The 23053-nt window shown below is 46.8% G+C and overlaps 1 protein-coding gene across 3 annotated transcripts in view; it reads right to left on the minus strand.

Annotated features, from left to right (window-relative positions):
• The window catches only part of LOC124777167, a 614765-nt gene that overhangs the window by 31442 nt on the left and 560270 nt on the right, over positions 1 to 23053 (minus strand). For all 3 annotated transcript variants that reach the window (XM_047252476.1, XM_047252474.1, XM_047252477.1), the window contains exon 7: positions 7477 to 7727. In XM_047252476.1, coding sequence (XP_047108432.1) covers positions 7477 to 7727 — 251 coding nt within the window. The remainder of the gene's footprint in view (positions 1 to 7476; positions 7728 to 23053) is intronic.

Below are 23053 nucleotides of genomic sequence, written 5' to 3' on the forward strand. Positions count from 1 at the left end.
TTTTGTTATATAATTTTTTGGGGCACACCCGATGTTACTTTCGATTCTGTGAAACTCGCTGTCCTGTACAACAGAGTGGGTTTTGTTAGTCGAGTTTCTTACGTAATCACAATTCTGATTGGGTGTCGCTCAGTGCTTGTGCCTGACTATGTAGAATTACAGGTCGAAAAGGGATGAGACAGGAAGACCAAGTTACCTGAGCGCAGAGACAAAGGAAAGGAAAATCCCGCGACAGATCAAATTCACCAAGGTGTCTGCCAGAAAACGTGTTTAAACACAGTGGAATAGGTGCCGCCGGGAGATGCGTACTCAGGTATATTTCCGTGATGGGCGGACGGAAGCACTCCCCTAGAAGGACGGCCGGCGCTCCAGACGGGCAGCCCGCGGCTCCTTCACAAGCTGTGTCTGGCAGTGCTACCCCTACTCTCAGCCCCGTACAGTAGACTACCGGCCGTCTCTCCAGCTGCTCATTACCTCCTCTTCTGGGAGCGGGCCGATGCAATGAGCGCTAATTAGGATCCCACGGGCGTCAAATGTGAGCCGTACAAAGCACACTGCCCACGGCAGGCGCGCTCACCTTTTTGTTCCTTATCGCACGCACGCAGCCTGCCTTACTCCTTACAAAAAGCTCTCTGTCGTATACGCGCAGGCACGTCTGACACGGTAAAATAAACTACAGTCATTTATTTTCACTGTATACGAGGTCTGTGAAACTAGTGGACACAGATGAATACTAACCCGCGTGTAAATCCGGAATACTGAAATTGTGATAAATAACTAGAAAATCACGTATGTCAAGTACCATACAGTAAGAACTCAGAATAAAATGTGAAAGGGGAATGGACAGGTTATTTCAGAAATTACGATCTTCATCTCATTTCATTTTAAATAATTTAATCGCTCACGTGGCTCGCGCATGTTATTACACGTATCTGGGCTTGGGAAATTCCCAGCAGTGTAAGTGTGGGACGAGCTGCTTAAAAAACATGAATTCCAAAATAATCTGTTTCAATGTTCATGTCTTATATACCAACAGGTCTCCCTTCGGGTTCGAATCCTGCCTCGGACATTAATGTGTGTGGTGTCCTTAGGTTGGTTAGATTTAAGTAGTTCTAAGTTGTAGGGGACTGATGACCTCAGATGTTAAGTCTCATAGTGCTCAGAGCCATTTGAAACATTTTCTCCCTTCGGGTCATTCGGACAATAACGCATGTGGTACCAGCTAGGCTGTTATTTCACTTTTGTGTTACTCACCTACACACGAAAGAATAACTACCTTCGATATCAGAGGCCGTTACAGCATACTAGCCCCGTTTGCGCTACGTCCGCAGATAGCAGTGACGGAAGAAATTTTCCTCGCCAATACTGCGATGTTATTTGGAATTGTTTATAATTCCAGATAATCGAATATCCCTCTTTTATCCTAACCTTTCTGTATAGCCTCATGGAGTGAGGTAACATGTTGCAGTTCAAACTCATCACCTCTTGAACGAGCTTCAGTTTGTGTTAATACGACCTGTCATCGGTGACAGGACCTATAGATGAATTCCCTCAGCAAACTTACATTATTTTCGGCTACGAACTCTTGCGCGACGGAGCCCCTAGATAAAAAGTTTCCGATTAGCTTGGTGCGTCAAATTCGGATAAAATCTGAAGATTTCGATGATTGCCTCCATTATTGTCGTCAGGAGCAGCCCGTGACAACGATAATGGATGCAGTGATCGTAAACTTGGTATTTTTTCCGTGTTTGACACCGTTAGTTAACCATTAATTCTTTTTACAGACTTTATTTTCGAGTGATCTGAGTTTTCAGGCCCTGATTACAATGGGACAGGAAGGCCGCGGTCGACAGTGTCAAATGAAACAATACAGTCAGTTCGTTGTAGTCTGAGATGCAAATTAAGTCACACATAAAATTACCGCTGCGTGTAGTTAAACATGTTTATAGCTCTGTACCTACTGAAGAATTTAAAGATAGAAGACTGCTTATTCAAAGCAGAAGGATTATAGTCCCTTTTTGCTATCTTTCTGTGCGCAGGGTCGACAAACGTTATAAGAATCTTGACGACTGCACTGAAGTATTCGCAATATAAGATCTCTCTATTTTAGAACAAAATTGGACATTGCAAGTGCATTAAAAGGAAGCTGGTTTGTTGTTACACAGAAGTATATACTAATGTACATACTTGAAATACTTCTGACGTATAACACGAAACGTTTCCCTATTTTCTGTAATATCTGGAATCAAGAACCCGAATCGAAGATTGCTTCTTCACAGCTTCATTCCATAGCATGGTTACACAGCGCAAATGCCAGGGTTGAAGAAGTATACTATCATTGACGGCATCTGAAGCAAAGATCCGAGAAATAATCACGTGGATATGTTTCTTATCACACAAATACACCTGCAAAATCCTAGAAGACGGTCGGAAAGCAGGAACCGCTATTCAGGCTTGCAAGCAAAGCCACTCTTGCTGCGAAATAATTCTCTCGGTTGCTGCTAATGGACGCCTTCTGTAATTTACTTTCACTCTCGCGCCGTACAAAAGCTACAAACCACGGCAACTGTTTACGCTGTGGAAGCCGTGCGAAAAAGATGAGGAAATGAAGAGCGACGGCAGAACGGACTTGCTTCCGGGAAAGTGCGCTAACCTCTGCGTGTTGTTTTCTCCGCGCCTGTCTTGGCTTCAGCGTATCATTGGCGGTCTCCTAGCAAATACTCGCAGTAGCACTACAATGCAAGAACTGCATACCTGGTGCTGGTCCTCTCTTTCACTTCAGTATTTTCATTTCTCCGTCTTAATGATAACATGACTAAATAACGAGCAAAAATCTTGTCTCTGTGTTTATAGTACTATATATCTCCAACCTTGAGTCCCACCCGGATAGCAGAGCACGTTAACTTGCAGCTTCCAGGATTCCGACAGGCGAGCTTGTCCGTATCGAACCCGCCAGGAGAATTAATTACGAGTTCTCATGAGTCAACCAGCTTATATGTGGTTTTTAGGCGGTTTCCCACATGGAATTATGTAAGTACCGGGCTGTTGACCACCGCTTGCCTCAATAAATGCTACGCAAACATTTAAAAAACGTTCTCACGCTTGAACATGAGCTACTGTAGGCACGAGCTGTTGGGATACATAAAATCCGTCCTGGGGGGGGGGGGGGGGGGGGGGGAGTGGTGGTGCCATGAAGGGCTTTCGGCCAGCAACTGTAACATTGTCAAAACCCACATAACAATGCCGACCCCATAGAGAAGCGGATGAAATTCAAGGAAGAAGAAGAACATGTTTTCACTCAACGTCGGATTCGAAAGTTAGATTTTCCAGTGGACAATGTTTACGAGATGTAAATAAGTTGTATATGCTCCGTTTCAAGATTATCTAAACTCATTTGCTTTCGCCAACCAATGGTGAGGTTTGTGGTTGTGTGTTAGTGCGTGAGTGTAAGTCATAAATGTACGAGGAGCATTAAATTAGCAATATAAGACTTTTTTTCTGAAAGCATGTTGATTTCATTCAGGATTACAATACATCAAATTATTTCCCACAACTTCGGCTACAAAACCCTATTTTTCAGCATAATCTCCGGTCAATGCAACGGCCTTGCGCAACCTTGCTGGAAGAGCCTACACGCCCGCGTGGCAGCACTCTACTGTTCGTCGTCTCGCTGCGTCAGTAACCCCCTATCATCCACCTACTTCTTCCCGCAGAGTGCATCCTTCATTAGACCAAGCAGATGAAAGTCGGATTGTGCGAGATCCGGGTCGTAGGGTGGATGAAGAAGAACAGTGCAGTGAAGTTTTGTGAGCTTCTCTCGTGTGCGCAGACTTATGTGAGGCCTTCTATCGTCACGGAGGAGTAGGAGTTGGTTTGAACTTTTGTGGCTACGGACACGCTGAAGTCGGTCCCTCGATTTCCTTAGGGCTGAGGGCAGGTTTGCGCGAATTGATGCGAAGATGACAGACGCCTCGCCCAACGACTCACCGTGCTTTTGTTCACTGCCCGGTTCCGTAGACATTCTGCAAGCGCCTATGAATGTCTGCAATGCTCTAGTTTTCCGGCGAAAAAAACTCAATGACAGCGCTCTACGCACATCCGCTACAGACGCCATTCTGAAGGCTACGTATAGCGGAAATTCATGTAATTATAGGGGCTAGGCTTAAATATTGCACGATGTCTCACAAAAAATTACGCATTTATTCAACCGAAATTGGCCGAAAAAGAATGTTTTGCATTACTTGTATTTTCATGAAGTGGTATTACGTAACAAGTTTGCCCAGAGGTCGATTTCGTTACCGGATGAACTATGGACCTCCAACAGCACAAGAAACTTATCTTCGTCGTGAGCAAACAAGGTGCTTGCAAGTATATACGAGGGTCGTTCGCTGTGATGTAAACAGCTGGCTGTTGTAGCACAGTAAAGCTCTCTCGCCCGGGTAGAAACGGCGCCTCAGAGGCATCTGCTGGCGTGGGCCGGCATTCCGCGCCGCTGTCCTACAGGGCACAGGGCGCGCTCGTGCAATATTCATGGCGTAGAAAGTGTCGCCGCCTCACACCACAGCACAGGCAAGTGTCACAGCCGGAGCGCGTCCGGAATGCCGCACACGTGTGTGTGTGTGTGTGTGTGTGTGTGTGTGTGTGTGTGTGGCTGGCAGTGGGAGGCTCTTCGCAACCCGCCACCACAGTCCAATCGCCTCTGCCCCACGGTTACTCGTAAGGTAGCTGACAGTGTGCAAATCACCCCAGACTCTGGCAGAACGATGAGGCTCTGTGGTTAGTATCGCTTCCACCTTTGTAAAAAACACAGGTCATCGCTTAGAATAGGTTGCTTGGTTGATTTTGAGAGAGGACCAAACAGCAACATTGTCCGTCCCATCGATTAGGGAAGGAAGTCGTCCGTGCCCTTTCAAAGGAGTCACACCGGCATTTGCCTGCAGCGACTTAGGAAAATCACGGAAACCTAAATCAAGATGGCCGAACGCAGGTTTGAACCGTCATGGTCCCGAATGTGAGTCCAGTGCGCCACCTCGCTAGGTCTTAGAATAGGCGTAAGACACAACTCTCGAAATCGCGATGCTTTGGCTCCTTTTATTTCCTATTTCTCAGAAAGAGCAGAAATGTATGGACTCTGGAGCCATAAAAGTATTTACTTCACTCCCAACTAAATACGCCGCGAAGGAAACGGCACATCTAACTGCATCATGAGAAGTGTTGTTGCGCTACGCGACTGAAAAAGATTGCTTCCTTCGCGACTATTGGCCGTCTTCCGTTGCGATTTGTTTGTCTTGTGTCTGAAGGCTCTATTTAATCTAGATAATCGTGATTGAATAGGGAGTCCAGCCAAACAAAGGGCGTACCGAATGACAGACAACACTGTGTCAATTCGAAAGAAAACAGGGTTGAACATGCTTGTCCTGTGGACCAATAAAATTAAGAAATTAAGGATAACCACCTACTGTCTGAGATCCACAGGAATTGATTTCAAAATAATTTCGCAAGTCAAATACTGCCATTAACTATTGTCTTTCTAAGCAACGCTTTCACTCTGTCTGGATATTGGACATTTGTGACGATGAAAGAGAGAGAGAGAGAGAGAGAGAGAGAGAGAGAGAGAGAGAGAGAGAGAGAGAAACTTGCTGCCTGAAGATAGCTAAATTTCAGTCTCACCGACAGGACCACTAGAACCCAACTGCTTATCGCGTAATTATGTGAGAACGCTATGTTCCTATATTATGCCGCGTACGTAACCCTCAGTTCAATTTTAGCCGCCTCAGAAGTACAAAGGACACTACATAAATGGTGTAGTAATTGCTAGGATTACCGTTAGAAACATAAATAAAGGTGCAAGAGAGAAACTGGAAGCCGACAACTTGTCTTTGTTTTTTATTTAGTTTGTGTACTTGCTTTGTACACAATTAGAATCGCACATCACTCGGTGTTAGTCCACTGTGTACTTTATATCCTTACAGAATCAGAATTGAATTCTGTAAATAATAAAAATTAGTTGATCACGTAATTTCTGCGTTTTTGTGTAAACAAAGCAATTACTTTTGATGCAAGTATAGTTTACATGCAGGAACTTTAAAAAAATGTCATTATTGTTGTTATTTTGTACTCATTAGAACATTCTTCATTAAGATCAAAGGCAAGAGTTTTCTGTTATTATTGAAAAATGCGAAAGTTGTTTGTGAATAACAGAAACGTGTTTTATGTAAGTTCGTCGAAGTATTGAAGCGATGTCTGATGTACTTTTGTTTTGCGTTGTTTTTTTTTCCTTTGTGAGGAAATAGCGTTTTCTAGCGCTGTTCGATAAATCTATATCGTTTTCTTTATTTTTACTGCGACACCCCTCTGGTTCACGTTACAAATTAACAATGGCCAAGCCGAGCGGTCTAAGGCGCTGCAGTCATGGACTATGCGGCTGGTCCCGGCGGAGGTTCTAGTCCTCCCTCGGGCATGAGTGTGTGTGTTTGTCCTTAGGATAATTTACGTTAAGTAGTGTGTAAGCGTAGGGACTGATGACCTTAGCAGTTAAGTCCCATAAGATTTCACACACATTTGAACATTTTGAACAATTGCCAAATAAAACTTGAATGAAATATTGACAATTTCAGTTTTTCTATAAATGCTGTTTATTCTTAAGTAACAGCCAGGTGGGTAACTGTGTGAAACGAAAGTTTTCCGTAAATTACCTGTCCATTTATATTTTCTCGCTTAGTTTCTAAATTGTTCACCTCTTCCGGTTTTTTAGGGTACTTTTGTAGAGGAATCTAATAAGACATTGGTTGTTGTGGTTGACAAGAGAGCCAACACCGTTTCACTAAAGGAGGCCGAAATGCACGCGTTTTAGCTCACGCAGGCTGGCGTGAGGTCTGGAACAGGACAAGGAAATTAGAATTTAGAAAAACGGACGTAGCTGGTGGAATACTTAACTTTAATCCATTAATGATGAACGTCGCTCTTGACGGTACATGATTCACAATATCAATAGTAACTGAATATGGCGCCTTGCTAGGTCGTAGCAAATGACGTAGCTGAAGGCTATGCTAAACTATCGTCTCGGCAAATGAGAACGTAAGTAGGCAGTGAACCATCGCTAGCAAAGTCGGCTGTACAACTGGGGCGAGTGCTAGGAAGTCTCTCTAGACCCGCAGTGTGGCGGCGCTCGGTCTGCAATCACTGATAGTGGCGACACGCGGGTCCGACGTATACTAACGGACCGCGGCCGATTTAAAGGCTACCACCTAGCAAGTGTGCTGTCTGGCGGTGACACCACACTGGTCGCATTCGCAAAGAAAGCAATAGTTATGAGATAACGCCCGATAGGTATGCAACACACCAAATACACAGGTAAAGCGGATACGAACTTAACTGACCGGAGCTACTAGGCAAACGGCCGTAGTCTATTTTCACTTACGGTGGTTATACAACTCCACAAATAAGTCCCTCAGACAACGAGGATTTGCGACGTACCTTGGGTATGTCCTGCGGGTAGGCGGTGTCCCTGGGAGGAAGCTTTGGCGGGCGGTCTCGGCGCGAGGCCTGCTGCTGCTGGATCAGCTGGTCTCTGGCGGCGGCCACCACGCCCCCGGGCCCGCCTCCGACGCCCCCGGCGCCACCCCCGCTGCTGCCGCCGCTGCTGCCGCCGCTGCCCGCCACGCTGTACGGGTCCTCGTCGGGGATCGGGATGCGTGGGCGGTTGCGTATGTCCACTGGCCGTTTCACTGCAGCACACAGAAACAAAGACACCTGTTAGCACCCCGCGTCCAGTGCGGCTCCAGCGAAAGCAGCCGACTTCTAAAGATGTACGTCAGGAAGAACTGGAAGACACACTTAAAAATAAGTAATAGGTTGATACAAATTGCCATTAATTATCAGTGCTTCATTACGTAGTATGAACAGAGGTAATGTGTTGATGTTGTGAGTACAAAAGTACGGAAACACTAAAAACACAGGGTTTTATCGCGTCTAATACGGTTAGGAAAACCGCCGGCATTCAAAACAATCGTCGGGGACTGGATAAATACAGATACTGTACTAGTTTTCAGGGGTATCTTAAACCACTCTTCCTCTTTTAATAGTAGTACGTTGAAATAACGATGATTGTGGTGCACAGTAATCACAACCATTCTCTCCGAAGTAGAGCATAGAAGCTGAATGTGGTTGTCAGGGGAGACGCGACAATTCACCCCCGTGCTCAAAGAACCAGTCCTGGATGGCGCTAGCAGTGTGAACAGCAGCCCTGTCTTGGAACACAGCATCACAATTGGGGAACAAACATTGTACCATGGGATGGAACTGACCAGCAAGAATGACCACATAATACGACCTCGCAGAGTTACCATGGGGCCCATGCAATATCGCAGTAAGGCTGCCCAAACTTTCACCAAAGCCCGGCAAAGTTTCACTCTTGGGAAGTGAACCTTTACAGGTTGGAAACAACGTGAAATAAGACTCATAAGAACAAATAACTTTATTCTATTGGATCATAATCCAGGTTTAATTCCTTCGGCACCACAGTTACCTGTTACGGGCATTTGCTTCATGGATGGACGGTTTTGTAGTTCCAGGTCGCCCTGCAATTATTTACCTTCGTGTTGGTTTGGTGCTGAGGGGATTCGCGAGTGCGACGTTCATCGCTGCAGTTACTTCTGCAACTGTTATGCCCTTATTTTACGCCACAATCCTCATTCAATGCGTACTTTCGTCCATAATGTGCCTTGACGGATGATCTTTTTCCGCTTTCCCCGTATGCGGTGTAAACCTTCACTATGGTGGCTCTCGAAAACCAAACTCGTCGGCTAACTTGGTTACAGGAGCAACCACCATGTGAGCACAAACAATTTGCCCACCTTCGAATGCACTGAGCTCCGATATAACGCACTCACGACTACATAGGACTTACACTTGCAACGTACTGAGGACATTTCACAGGTGCAGTTCGTGGTCAAATACATCACAACCTGTAGGCTTGGCTATCATCTGGATTTATGTTCAAGGAAACCATTCTCGCGGTGTTTCCATATTTCTGTACACCCCCTGTAAATATCGCATCAAAGGCTGGCGCCAAATTGCATCTTGAAATAAGATTCCAAGTTATAAAGTAGTTTTTTTGTTTGCCCTCCAATAGATAATAAATGGAAGACAAACGTAATTATTTCAACAAATTATTTTATTTCTAAACGTTACGCACATTTGTGGCTGCTTTTCGATATAACCACTGTAACGCTTGAGGGACTTGTCGTACCTCTGGACAAGCGTCCCAATACTCTCTTCGAAAAAATGTCGCCGCCAATGAATTGTGACAGAAGATGAGACCTGTTATTCGTTTCCTGCAGGAGTCACAACCGCTTGCGGCCGGCCGACACGCGGGAGATCGGGCAGGTTTGTGCGACATTGTTGCACAAAGACTCGCCGTGCTTTTGTTCACTGCCAGGTCTCCGTAGACATCCTGCACGTGCCTGTGAATATCTGCCACGCTCTGGCTTTCCGCCAAATGAAACTCAATGACAGCTCTCTCCTTGGACCACTCCTCCGTTACAGACGCCATTTTGAAGGCTGCGTACAGTGCCGCCGCCTATCAGAACTGGCCGAGAAAAAAAAATGTTGCACTATTTATTAAAGGCCCACTTAATATTGCGCACAGCGTGAATCTAGGGGTGTTCTGACGGGACTATATGACTGAAACGTTAGTATAGGTCTGTAGTTTCCAGTTCAGTAGTAACAGTTCGCCGGTTAGTTTCTGTTGCGACCGACGCGTGGAACCAGGCGCGCGTGATGAAGTGCTTCGTTTGGAGAGCCGCCGCATTGTCTCGTTGCGCGTACGTTACCACAGATGGCATTGTCAGTGGTTGCTCTGTGGCGGCCGTCGGGCCTCGTTAACGTCATGTCCGGTCGGAAGAGCACAAAACGAGGAGGTGCCCGGTCGGGTCCTGCCAGGAGCTGCCTCAGACTGGATGCCGGTGTAGCGTCTGCCAGCGATAGCCGCTGCACAATGCACACACGCCACAATGCCTATATTTATCTGGCGTGACTCGAGGAAACCGACGGACGTATGTACCGAACCCACTGGGCGTGAACACGCGCGATCCGCCTTAGTCATCCACAGAGACACCGAGGCGGGCAGCGAATGCCTCGATCCTGTCGCTATTGGAGGCGCTGCGCATGCGCAGTCACAAGAAATCTTCCTTCCACTTAGGAGCCCTAGGACTCGCTACTTCATTCACTAGAAAATCTGCACATGCTTGATACGTGGAATCTTCAGCCCAGTATAGTATCCAAGGACTTGCTACTTGAGGAAGCGGAAAAAAACAAGATACGAAGCATTTCGCTATCATTGTGTAACGCGTATTACAATGAGTAACGGAATCATCGAGGTTTTTTGGGTCGTCAGTCTTCTGACTGGTTTGATGCGATCCACAACGAACTCATCTCCTGCTCCAACCTCTTCATTTCAGAGTACCACTTCCGCCTACCGTCCTCAATTGCTTCTTTGGATTTTTCCATTCTCTGTCGTCTTCGACAGTTTTTACCTTCTATAGATCACACCAGTGCCGTGGAAGTGATTCCATGATGTCTTACTACATGTCCTATCCTTCGGTCGCTTCATCAGGTCAATGTTTTCTGCATGATCGTCTCCTCGTTGATTCTGTGGACAACCTCCTCATTCTTTATCACTCCACCTAATATTCATCATCTTTCTATATCATCACATCTCAAGCACTTTGGCTGTTTTCATTTCCGGCTTCCCCACACTTCTATACAATCCTGCGCTCTAAATGTACTCTTTCATAAATTTCTTCTTCAAATTAAGGCCAATGTTTGATATTAGTAGACTTCCCTTGGAACCTCCTTTTTACCAGTGCCAGTCTGTTGCCAAAGCAACAGTATCCCTGCACTTCATCTACTCCATTGTCCCAAATTTTTATGCTAACTTTATAGCTGATCTCAGCTTTTCTAATCCTCATTATTTTCGTCTTTGTTCAGTTTCCGTATTCCGTACTCATTACACAGTTCATTCAATTCAACAGGTCCTGTAATTCTCCTTCAATTTCACTGAAAATAACAATGCCATCGGTGAAACTTATCATTGATATCCTGTCACCTCGAATTTTAATCCGACTCCTGAGCTTTTATTTTATTTCTGTCACTGCTTCTTCCTGCTATACATTTAACAGTAGTTGCGAAAGACTGCATTCATGTCTTCTACCCTTTCTAATTCGATCACTTCGTTATTGGTCTTCTTTTCTTTTTTACCTCTTGATTCTTCTAAATATTCTTTATTACTCGTGTTCATCTATAATGATCACCTATTTTCCTGACAATTCTGATCACATTGACCATTTTAGATTGTCAAATGCTTTTTCCAGGTCGACAAATGCTATGAAAATGTCTTGATTTTTCCTAAGTCTTGCTTTCACAATCAATCGAAACGTCAGAACTGTCTTTCTGGTGCCTTTACCTTTCTGAAAGCCAAACTAACCGTCATCTGACCAACCCTCAATTTTCTCCCTTTTTTCTATAAGCTATTCTTGTCAGCCAACTGTATACATGAGCTGTTAAGCAGCTAGACGCGTAACTGTCTAGTGCGAATATCGAGTGCGTGTTAGGGTAATATCGTGTTTGTGTCGTCGATCAGAACGCCAGAAATGAGAGGGGCTGCTGGCCGGTGTGGCCGAGCGGTTCTAGGCGCTTTAGCCCGGAACCGCGCTGCTGCTGCTGCGGTCGCAGGTTCGAACCCTGCCTCGGGCATGGATGTGTGTGATGGCCTTAGGTTAGTTAGGTTTAGATAGTTCTAAGTCTAGGGTACTGATGACCTCAGGTGTTAAGTCCCATAGTGCTCAGAGCCATTTGAACCATTTGAGAGAGGTTGAAAACCGGTGTCGGCACATAGCTTACACTTCTCGAATAGGAACAATGGGGCAGCCCATTCGAAGGACGTATCGCTTCCAACAGAGGCATACAGCCTGTCACGGTGACACACAGCGGAAAGGTTTATCTTTTTATTTTTCAATAAGCGACACGTACATCACAGAACTGGGCACAGAAATCCGTCAACAAAACTATCGCAGATACGAGCGACAAGACGGATAAACAACTTACGGTCAATTGCGCCACTATTTCTTTTGTCTGGTTACACCAGACGCCACCGCAGAAGTGCCAGCCTCCGTACAAAGAGAACTATGATTAAAAACCTCGTAAAACCGTAGGCGCAGTGACGACAAGGCCGTACAGGCAACCACAGCGCATTAAGTTGTGATTTGGTGTAACGTCGTTAAATGCCAGCCTATAGGAGCAGCCACGAGCTACTCAACCTTTAGGATGACGTACCCATCTGAGACATTCACAATTTCCTGCCAAACCCCTGCTGCAAAAACTCCATGCGGGGTGTTCTAGCTGAGGCGTTTAACATAACGAGTCAGTAGTCGTAGTTAGTGCTAGAAGGGTTGCAGACGACAAACAATTTTCAGGTGGTTACGCTGTTTGGGAAATAGTAGAGCCAACGCGAAAACAGTAACTCAACTGTTCGTTCCGTGACCAGTTGGGTTTCCAGGTGGCCCGCAAGGCGACTAAAGAAACGCTTTGCCGAAGAAGAACAAACAAAGCGAGTCGTGCCCACGTAACGCCATGCTTTGCTTGGCTTCGTTGGTGGCATCGACAGCGAGAAGGAAAGTCTTTTTTCTTGAGTCACTGGTAAAAAAATATTTGGTTAACTCACATCAAAGTACTCCCAGCTTCATACCCTTCTCGGTAACATCACGCGCAGTTCTACAGTTGATGAATAGAGATGAAAAATCAAGGAGTAACAGGAGTGTAACATACTAGTTTTTTTATATATACACTCCTGGAAATGGAAAAAAGAACACATTGACACCGGTGTGTCAGACCCACCATACTTGCTCCGGACACTATGAGAGGGCTGTACAAGCAATGATCACACGCACGGCACAGCGGACACACCAGGAACCGCGGTGTTGGCCGTCGAATGGCGCTAGCTGCGCAGCATTTGTGCACCGCCGCCGTCAGTCTCAGCCAGTTTGCCGTGGCATACGGAGCTCCATCGCAGTCTTTAACACTGGTAGCATGCCGCGACAGCGTGGACGTGAACCGTATGTGCAGTTGACGGACTTTGAGCGAGGGCGTATAGTGGGCATGCGGGAGGCCGGGTGGACGTACCGCCGAATTGCTCAACACGTGGGGCGTGAGGTCTCCACAGTACATCGATGTTGTCGCCAGTGGTCGGCGGAAGGTGCACGTGCCCGTCGACCTGGGACCGGACCGCAGCGACGCACGGATGCACGCCAAGACCGTAGGATCCTACGCAGTGCCGTAGGGGACCGCACCGCCACTTCCCAGCAAATTAGGGACACTGTTGCTCCTGGGGTATCGGCGAGGACCATTCGCAACCGTCTCCATGAAGCTGGGCTACGGTCCCGCACACCGTTAGGCCGTCTTCCGCTCACGCCCCAACATCGTGCAGGCCGCCTCCAGTGGTGTCGCGACAGGCGTGAATGGAGGGACGAATGGAGACGTGTCGTCTTCAGCGATGAGAGTCGCTTCTGCCTTGGTGCCAATGATGGTCGTATGCGTGTTTGGCGCCGTGCAGGTGAGCGCCATAATCAGGACTGCATACGACCGAGGCACACAGGGCCAACACCCGGCATCATGGTGTGGGGAGCGATCTCCTACACTGGCCGTACACCACTGGTGATCGTCGAGGGGACACTGAATAGTGCACGGTACATCCAAACCGTCATCGAACCCATCGTTCTACCATTCCTAGACCGGCAAGGGAACTTGCTGTTCCAACAGGACAATGCACGTCCGCATGTATCCCGTGCCACCCAACGTGCTCTAGAAGGTGTAAGTCAACTACCCTGGCCAGCAAGATCTCCGGATCTGTCCCCCATTGAGCATGTTTGTGACTGGATGAAGCGTCGTCTCACGCGGCTGCACGTCCAGCACGAACGCTGGTCCAACTGAGGCGCCAGGTGGAAATGGCATGGCAAGCCGTTCCACAGGACTACATCCAGCATCTCTACGATCGTCTCCATGGGAGAATAGCAGCCTGCATTGCTGCGAAAGGTGGACATACACTGTACTAGTGCCGACATTGTGCATGCTCTGTTGCCTGTGTCTATGTGCCTGTGGTTCTGTCAGTGTGATCATGTGATGTATCTGACCCCAGGAATGTGTCAATAAAGTTTCCCCTTCCTGGGACAATGAATTCACGGTGTTCTTATTTCAATTTCCAGGAGTGTATATAAATTAACTACCGGTACAGATCCACCAACGATGACGACGAATACGTGATAATAAAGGGTTTCAAAAGGCACGAATATTTTTGGGGAAATTCTTAATAGTCTCAATACATGGAGTCAAGGCCCATAAAAAAAAAGGCAGCGTGAACGTTTCTTGTACGTAGCGACCGACACACTGCAGTCGGAGTAGAAAAGGTGATTGTGTATTAAGAGGCAGTCGACCTCGCACAAGAATTACACCGCTAGGAGTCTTGACAAATGCGTTCACAGCAGAGAAGCTACGGATGCTAACCGCGAGGAGTTGCAGCATTGTCCATGACTCATCGAGACGCGTTGCAGTAGATCTTCTACGTCAGCGTTCGGTGTCTACATAGTTCCTAGGGAAAACCAACTCTAAATCAACAGTACATTTCTTTCACATTGGACGAAGGATATTTTAGGTTTGGCACAACAAGTGCACGTGCTAATACTACATAAAATACATGCTTTAAAATCACAGCGTAATTCAAAATATGTTGCATAATATCAAGCTAATACTAGATTTCTTACGGGTTTACACCTGAAGTTTACCATTTTGCAAAAGTGAAGGGTTTCTAATCATAAATAATAAGTAGCGAAAAAACTCCTACTACACGAACTTTGCAGATTTTTTGAGTCTTATTGCCTTGTACCCAAGTACAATATACGTGTTTATTATTCGTCGTACTAAATAATTACATCAGCGATTAACGCAAAACCGATTACCCTAATGTAATAGTTCTGAACTTTGGAAGATACTTTCCAAGTCTTTAAGTGTTATCGTATAAAATTTTGTTTTTATAAATTGTAAAACCAACTCACGACAATTAAGATGCAAAACAATTCTGGGTTGGAATCATTTTGTTTTTTCATACATTAAAACACCATTCGCTGAATTAATTTTAGGTGACAGATTTTAACTGATTGTTGAACATAGCCTCGCAACTGGACCGTCGTCTTTCTCAGACAACACTTTGGTAATCGAGCTATCGAGGCCCACGCCCTGGTTCCCCTGACAACTTCATTCTGTTAGACCTCATCTCTTCCAGTCAGTTGCCAACTCCACACGACTTCTCCCAAGATGCAGCGTGGCCAGAGGAAAAAATACAGAGGAGGAAGATAGGCCTGGATTGTTTTCTGAATAGTAGCATGTGACTAGATCATTGCAAGAAAATTTGAAAGGGAGATTGAGGTTAGTGAAGTCCATTTAACATAAAGAACAGTTCCGCCTGGTATCGAAACGGAAAAATACCCCCCGTTTTAAGCCTCGTCGTGACGCCTTTTCGATTCATCAGTTACTCGTACTCGATTCCACACGAATGGCAGACCAGCTGCAACCCTTTCGCCAGTTCTGCCCTTAAGCTGAATAACGGGCAAACCAACGAAGCATTGGAACGTAAGGTCGCCCGAGTAAATAGCCGCTGAGGCTTTCAAGTAGCCTTGACAAGGTCGCCGAGTGGGATACAAGGCGAGCGTTTTGTAGGCGCAGATTATAGGTGGGCAGAAAACGAAACCTCGTGCGAGCGTTCTAGCCTTGACCACCGACACTCGTAGAGTCCCTGAACGAGGTATGCTGGCAATTTAGTTGGTGGCATTGGTCGTTATTTTTCATGTATAGACGCAAGAATATTACGGCTGCAAACAGAGAGTCACACATCAAATTCACGACGGATTTACTTTAATTTTAATAAACTCTTATCCGCTTCCACTACCTTCACGAAGATGCTCCTGTGAATCTTCAAAATATAAGTCTTTCAGTTATTCGAAAACAACCAGAAGGATATGTTTTACCATGTCATAATAACAGATTATAGTAAGTAGGCCCTCTGCTATTCAGCAAAACGCTGCTACTGGACTCGAAAGCAGACGGAAGGTCTTTTACGCGCAGCAACGACTGTACATCGTCGGAAAAGTTTTCATTGGCATGACAGTGTCGGAAATAGACTACTACCGATTGACTATCGGTTGGATTCACATTTTCCCCACTGTACCAAAGCCTGTGGAAAACCGAAAAACAAGAGAATCTAAGCTTTTGAGGTGCACTGTTACAAAATGATGTAGAAAATTAAGCGGAGTGATAATAAATGAGTAATATGTCCGCAGGATGAGTGGGGAAAGAAATATCCGAAAACCACCGACCAGAAGCAGTGATTCATGGTAGGACATCAGGGAATAACTTGCATGGGACTGGAGTGAGCTGTAGAGAGCAAACCAACAATAATAGAATACGTTGGGTAGAAGTGATACTCTGAGGTGAAGAGATAGACACAGAAGAGGAAATCATGTGAAGGGCAGTGGACAAACCAGTCAGAAAACCGATGATGAAGGGAAAAAAAAATACGTTGTAACTACTGCTGATGTTGCACATCTTTACGTTCCAGAGATTGTGTTCACGTACAGATGAAAGAATGTCTCAAAAACAAAGTTCGCCCTGCAATCTGTACTTAGATATAGTACCAAAGAGGTGCTATAAAACTTTGGTTTGCTGCATCTGCTTTCGACTACTCCATCATCTGGTAGATTTTAAAGCTCAAAATGACGTATACCACGTGTCCATAATTTAAACTATACACATTCATGAGTTGCCGTTACGAACTTCTAGGATTTGTAAAGGGGAGTGAGTACATAATACTTTGAACAGGAACCCAAGGTATGCAATTGGGTGGTCATGGTGGGGTGTGTTTACGTCTGATCGGCTGATGTCATTTGACGTCTGTCCTACCTCTCTGACCTGGTTCGAGCCTCATTCACATGCCTGTGAGTGGTAGAGCAACAAGGTTGAGCTCACGTTTGCAGAATACACTGACACGATCCTTCCGACTGGCGAAGCTCGTAGTAACGGAAGAGCTGTCTTTATCAAGATCGTTCTCCACAACGTCCGACTCCACCGCGTAACCTGTTCGCCACGGTTACCCAACGGCTTCGAGACTGGGTACCTTCACCGTCGGCAGGCATAACTGGTGCTCCAAGAAGACGCCGCACACTCGAATTGGAAGAGGCCGTACAGCATGGCGTTGAAGAGAACCCGCCAACGAGTACACGAGCAAATTTCTTTGGCTATTAACAAGTGTAGCTGTAAAACAAGTTCGCTTTACAACCCTGTTTTTAAACGATTGTAGCACGGGAAATGGCAAGGTTCCGGACATGAGTTCCAGTTTAAAATATTATCTATTCTTTCCCTCTAGAAATCCAAAAAATTCGTAACGGGAATTTGCGAACGCCATGTATTTAACATACTTTGGAGTATAAAATGTTTTAGGCTCTGAGCACTATGGGACTTAACTTCTAAGGTCATCAGTCCCCTAGAACTTAGAACTACTTAAACCTAACTAAACTAAGGACATCACACACATCCATGCCCGAGGCAGGATTCGAACCTGCGACCGTAGCGGTCGCACGGTTCCAGACTGTAGCGCCTTTAACCGAATGTTTTAGAGTTCCGTGGTCATTTGTTGACATATTGCCAGCTGGCTTTCGTTTTCGTATCTTCAGTCGGTAATTTTTGTGACGTTTCGTCAGCTAGAGCAGCTAGCATTGTCAAAAATACACCCCCCCCCCCCCCCCATTTCTAGTGGCGAAGCACTTATGGACACACAGTACGTAATATTTGGAGTTTTCTGGTCTGCTAGATGACGACAAAATAGTCGGAGGCAGCAGCTCCAGGGTAAAGGTTTATAACAACTACTTGGAGGTTTATACGAGGGCTATCCACAAAGTACATTACGTTTTGGAGTAAAAAATAAATAAAGTATTGGAAATTTTTTTTATTATATACAGTTGAAAGCCACACTTAAATACTACTTTTCTACATAGTTGCCATTTAAATTAAGGCACTTATCGTAGCGATGGACGAGCTTGGAAATACCTTCGTCGTAAAATTCGGCCGCCTGCGTCTTCAACCACGTGGTTACCTCTTCTGGAAGCTGTGCGCAGTGTGTTTTGCGGCAGTAGAATCGCTTGGCAGTCAGCTTCAAATTCTAGTTATCTAAAGTTTCTCAATAGTGTTTTTCTAGAACAACGTCGCTTTCCTTCCAGAGATTGTTACTGGAGTTCGCGAAGCATCTCCGTAACACTTATATGTTGTTCGAACCTGTGGTTAACAAAGCTAGAAGTCTGGCTCCGAATTGCTTCGATAGCTTCCTTCAACCGGCTTGGTACGGGCCCCAGACACTCGAGCAGTACTTAAGAATAGGTCGCACCAGCGTCTATATGCAGTCTTGTTTACGGGCGAAGCACTCTTTCCTAAAATTCTCCCAACAAACTGAAGTAGACCATTCGCCTTCTCTTCCACAGTTCTTACATACTCGTTCCACCTCAGATCGCTTTGCAACTTCACGCGCAGATATTTAAACGACTTGACTGTGTCAAGCAGGGCGGTAGTAATATTGTATCCGAACATCAAAGATTTCGTCTTTCTACTCATCTGCATGAACTTACTTTTTTGCTCACTTAGGGCTAGTTGCAATTCATCATCACAGCAACCGGAAATTTTGCCGAAGTCGTCTTTTATTTTCCTACAGTCACTCAACTTCACACCTTACCATACACCATGGCATCATCAGCAAACAACCGCCGATTCCTGCCCACACTGTCCGCAAAATCATATATGTATATGGAGAACACACACACTTCCCTGAGGCATGCCTGATGATACCCTTGTCTCTGATCAACAACCGTCGTCCAGGAGAACAAACTGCTTTTTTTTTATTTTTTTTTATTTATTTTTTTTTAATCTAAGACGTCTTCGAGACACATATCTGTGAACTAATTCCTTATGCTCGTACCTCCGTGAACAGCCCGCTACTTTATTCATTTCAATCTACAACATCGACTATCTCTGAGTGAGGCTATCTAAAATCGTCGTATTCGCCGCCACGCAGCGTTCGGAAGCCGTGCGGAGCCTCACAGACTGCTGTAAGCAGCCATATACACGTGCAGGCCTTCGAGCACCGGGATGAGTCACTGTCGGGTCATCTACCTGCTGTATGTGATACCTCGCTTTCCTGTAGGCGATCAGATTGAAGTCACTCGACATCATAGCCTTCGACGAAGCTGTAAGTGTACTTGCCTCGGAGTTTAGGTGCGGACAGACTTGCAGCAAGCGCCGCAGCCGGCAGTGGCCGACGCAGCGGTCAGCGAGCCCGCGTGGGCCGCAAGGACGGACGCTTCCCACGCGTGTGCGCGGCCACCGGCGCTCGTCTTTTGTTCCTCCGACGCCGCCAACGCGGCGGCGAGTCATCCGCAGCCAGCAACGCCTCTCCCTCTCCGTTCGGTGACGTCGGCCGCGAGTTATGGCTCAAGAACGGCAGGCCGCGCGATAAAGCACGCGCCCCTCCCGTCGCCGCAGGCGGTAACGTCACAAATTTATAGCGTGCCGTGCCAGGCAGATCCGCTTCATCGCTTTGTCCCGACCAGTATTGCGCAAACGCTTCCAAGTATAGGATTCTGTATGGTATCTGGCCACATGTCGGGAGCACGCCTTTCATAGATGCAGTCGAAGGTAAATACCTACCAGGCATGTCGTAACTACTCATCCGTTGTTCGGAACGATGTGCGTCTGTGATGTACTGCCGTTTCTGTAGCCTACAGGAAAACTTTATTTATTCCTGTCTATAAATAGTTTGCAAATACTGAACCTACTGATACCACTCATGACGTCATCAAAATGATGTACACTCCTGGAAATTGAAATAAGAACACCGTGAATTCATTGTCCCAGGAAGGGGAAACTTTATTGACACATTCCTGGGGTCAGATACATCACATGATCACACTGACAGAACCACAGGGACATAGACACAGGCAACAGAGCATGCACAATGTCGGCACTAGTACAGTGTATATCCACCTTTCGCAGCAATGCAGGCTGCTATTCTCCCATGGAGACGATCGTAGAGATGCTGGATGTAGTCCTGTGGAACGGCTTGCCATGCCATTTCCACCTGGCGCCTCAGTTGGACCAGCGTTCGTGCTGGACGTGCAGACCGCGTGAGACGACGCTTCATCCAGTCCCAAACATGCTCAATGGGGGACAGATCCGGAGATCTTGCTGGCCAGGGTAGTTGACTTACACCTTCTAGAGCACGTTGGGTGGCACGGGATACATGCGGACGTGCATTGTCCTGTTGGAACAGCAAGTTCCCTTGCCGGTCTAGGAATGGTAGAACGATGGGTTCGATGACGGTTTGGATGTACCGTGCACTATTCAGTGTCCCCTCGACGATCACCAGTGGTGTACGGCCAGTGTAGGAGATCGCTCCCCACACCATGATGCCGGGTGTTGGCCCTGTGTGCCTCGGTCGTATGCAGTCCTGATTGTGGCGCTCACCTGCACGGCGCCAAACACGCATACGACCATCATTGGCACCAAGGCAGAAGCGACTCTCATCGCTGAGGACGACACGTCTCCATTCGTCCCTCCATTCACGCCTGTCGCGACACCACTGGAGGCGGGCTGCACGATGTTGGGGCGTGAGCGGAAGACGGCCTAACGGTGTGCGGGACCGAAGCCCAGCTTCATGGAGACGGTTGCGGATGGTCCTCGCCGATACCCCAGGAGCAACAGTGTCCCTAATTTGCTGGGAAGTGGCGGTGCGGTCCCCTACGGCACTGCGTAGGATCCTACGGTCTTGGCGTGCATCCGTGCGTCGCTGCGGTTCGGTCCCAGGTCGACGGGCACGTGCACCTTCCGCCGACCACTGGCAACAACATCGATGTACTGTGGAGACCTCACGCCCCACGTGTTGAGCAATTCGGCGGTACGTCCACCCGGCCTCCCGCATGCCCACTATACGCCCTCGCTCAAAGTCCGTCAACTGCACATACGGTTCACGTCCACGCTGTCGCGGCATGCTACCAGTGTTAAAGACTGCGATGGAGCTCCGTATGCCACGGCAAACTGGCTGACACTGACGGCGGCGGTGCACAAATGCTGCGCAGCTAGCGCCATTCGACGGCCAACACCGCGGTTCCTGGTGTGTCCGCTGTGCCGTGCGTGTGATCATTGCTTGTACAGCCCTCTCGCAGTGTCCGGAGCAAGTATGGTGGGTCTGACACACCGGTGTCAATGTGTTCTTTTTTCCATTTCCAGGAGTGTATATCACTGATCAAAATGCAATATGTCTCAAGCACGCTCCATAAGAAGACTTAGAAATACGAGCAGCGCACGATAATTAACGCAACACATTTTTTCCTCAACCAGTGAAATATTCCCGCTTCAGCCCCTGTAGTTTCATGAAGTTCCGACAGGTGTCGGCGCTATACGTAGCCTTCAAAATAGGGTCTGTAACGGAGGAGTGTTCAAAGCAGAATGCTGTCATTGAGTTTCTTTTGGCGGACAACCAGAGCATCGCAAATATTCATAGGCGCTTGCAGCATGTCTACGAAGACCTGGCAGTGAACAAAAGCACGGCGAGTCGTTGGGCGAGGTGTCTGTCATCATCGCAACAAGATCGCGCAAATATGTCCGATTTCCCGCGTGCCGACCGGCCACACACAGCTGTGACTCCTGCATTACTGGATCGCGCGGACACTCTCATTCGTGGCGATGGACGGATCAAAATCAAACACCTCGCTGGATAACTGGACGTCTCTGTTGGTAATACTGACAAGACTCGTCCACTGGTTGGGGTATTCAAAGATGCGTTGCCGCTGGGTTCCTCACCTCCTAGCATGAGACTGTTAACGAATTGTTTGAGCATGACGAGGCTGATCGTAACAATTTTTTGTTGAACGTTGGTACAGCTGATGAAACATGGGTTCATCACTTCGAACCGGAAACAAAACGGCAGTCCATGAAGTAACACCACACCACCTCTCCTCCGAAGAGAAAGTTCAAAGCCGTACTCTCAGCCGATAAAGCCACGGCGACGTTCTTCTGGGACTCTGAAGGGGTTACTCTCTTTGATGTCCTCTCTCGTGGTGCAGCCATCAGCTCTCTAGTGTATTGCGGTACCCTTAGAAAATTGGAAAAACAGTCTCAGCGTGTTCGTCGCTACAAAAAGGCAAGCGAACTTCTCCTTATGAATGAGAACACTAGACCTCACAAATCTGCACCCCCAGAGGAGCTCACAAAACTTCATTACATTACCAACCCTACAGCCCCGGTTTCGCACCTTCCGACCCCCATGTCTTTGGTCCAACGAAGGATGCGCTGCACGGGAAGCAGTACGTGGATGATTGGGACGTTGTTGATGCAGCAAGATGTTCTCTCCGACGTTGACCACTAGAGTGCTAACATTCGGGCAACAGGCCCTCACGGTAAGCTGGCGAAATGCGGTCGTATTCAACGTAGATTGTGTTGAATAGTAAGGTTTTGTAGCGAAAAGAATGGGGGATGTTATGGTGTACTTTATTCCTCAATAGAAGCAACGTTCTTTCAGAAAAAAATGCGTTGCATTACATATTGAATGCCTCTCGTATGTCATTTATTACCGGCCTGATATCGTTCGCATTTACCCACTATCAGCTGCATCTTATATATTGGTTTCTAGCATATACCAAGATATCTTCCAATAACTGGATAATTATTAGCCTATTGTTGGCAAACTTCTTGTCAAGTGCTAAGAAAACATTATGTAAGATAATGCTGATGACGGGCATGTGCGCCCAATTCGACTCCGGGAATAAATAAATAAAAGTAATCTCTATTGGAGAGCTCATTCGATGCCTGTCCACCAGTCCCATATCTTCATTCCGTGACAGTACTGTCTCGTGTGTCCAGGACACGTGGCCGTTTAGCGTTTGAGAATAAGAAATGTACGCACGACGGC

Source organism: Schistocerca piceifrons, chromosome 2 (assembly GCF_021461385.2).
Source record: "Schistocerca piceifrons isolate TAMUIC-IGC-003096 chromosome 2, iqSchPice1.1, whole genome shotgun sequence".
Taxonomy (NCBI): domain Eukaryota; kingdom Metazoa; phylum Arthropoda; class Insecta; order Orthoptera; family Acrididae; genus Schistocerca; species Schistocerca piceifrons.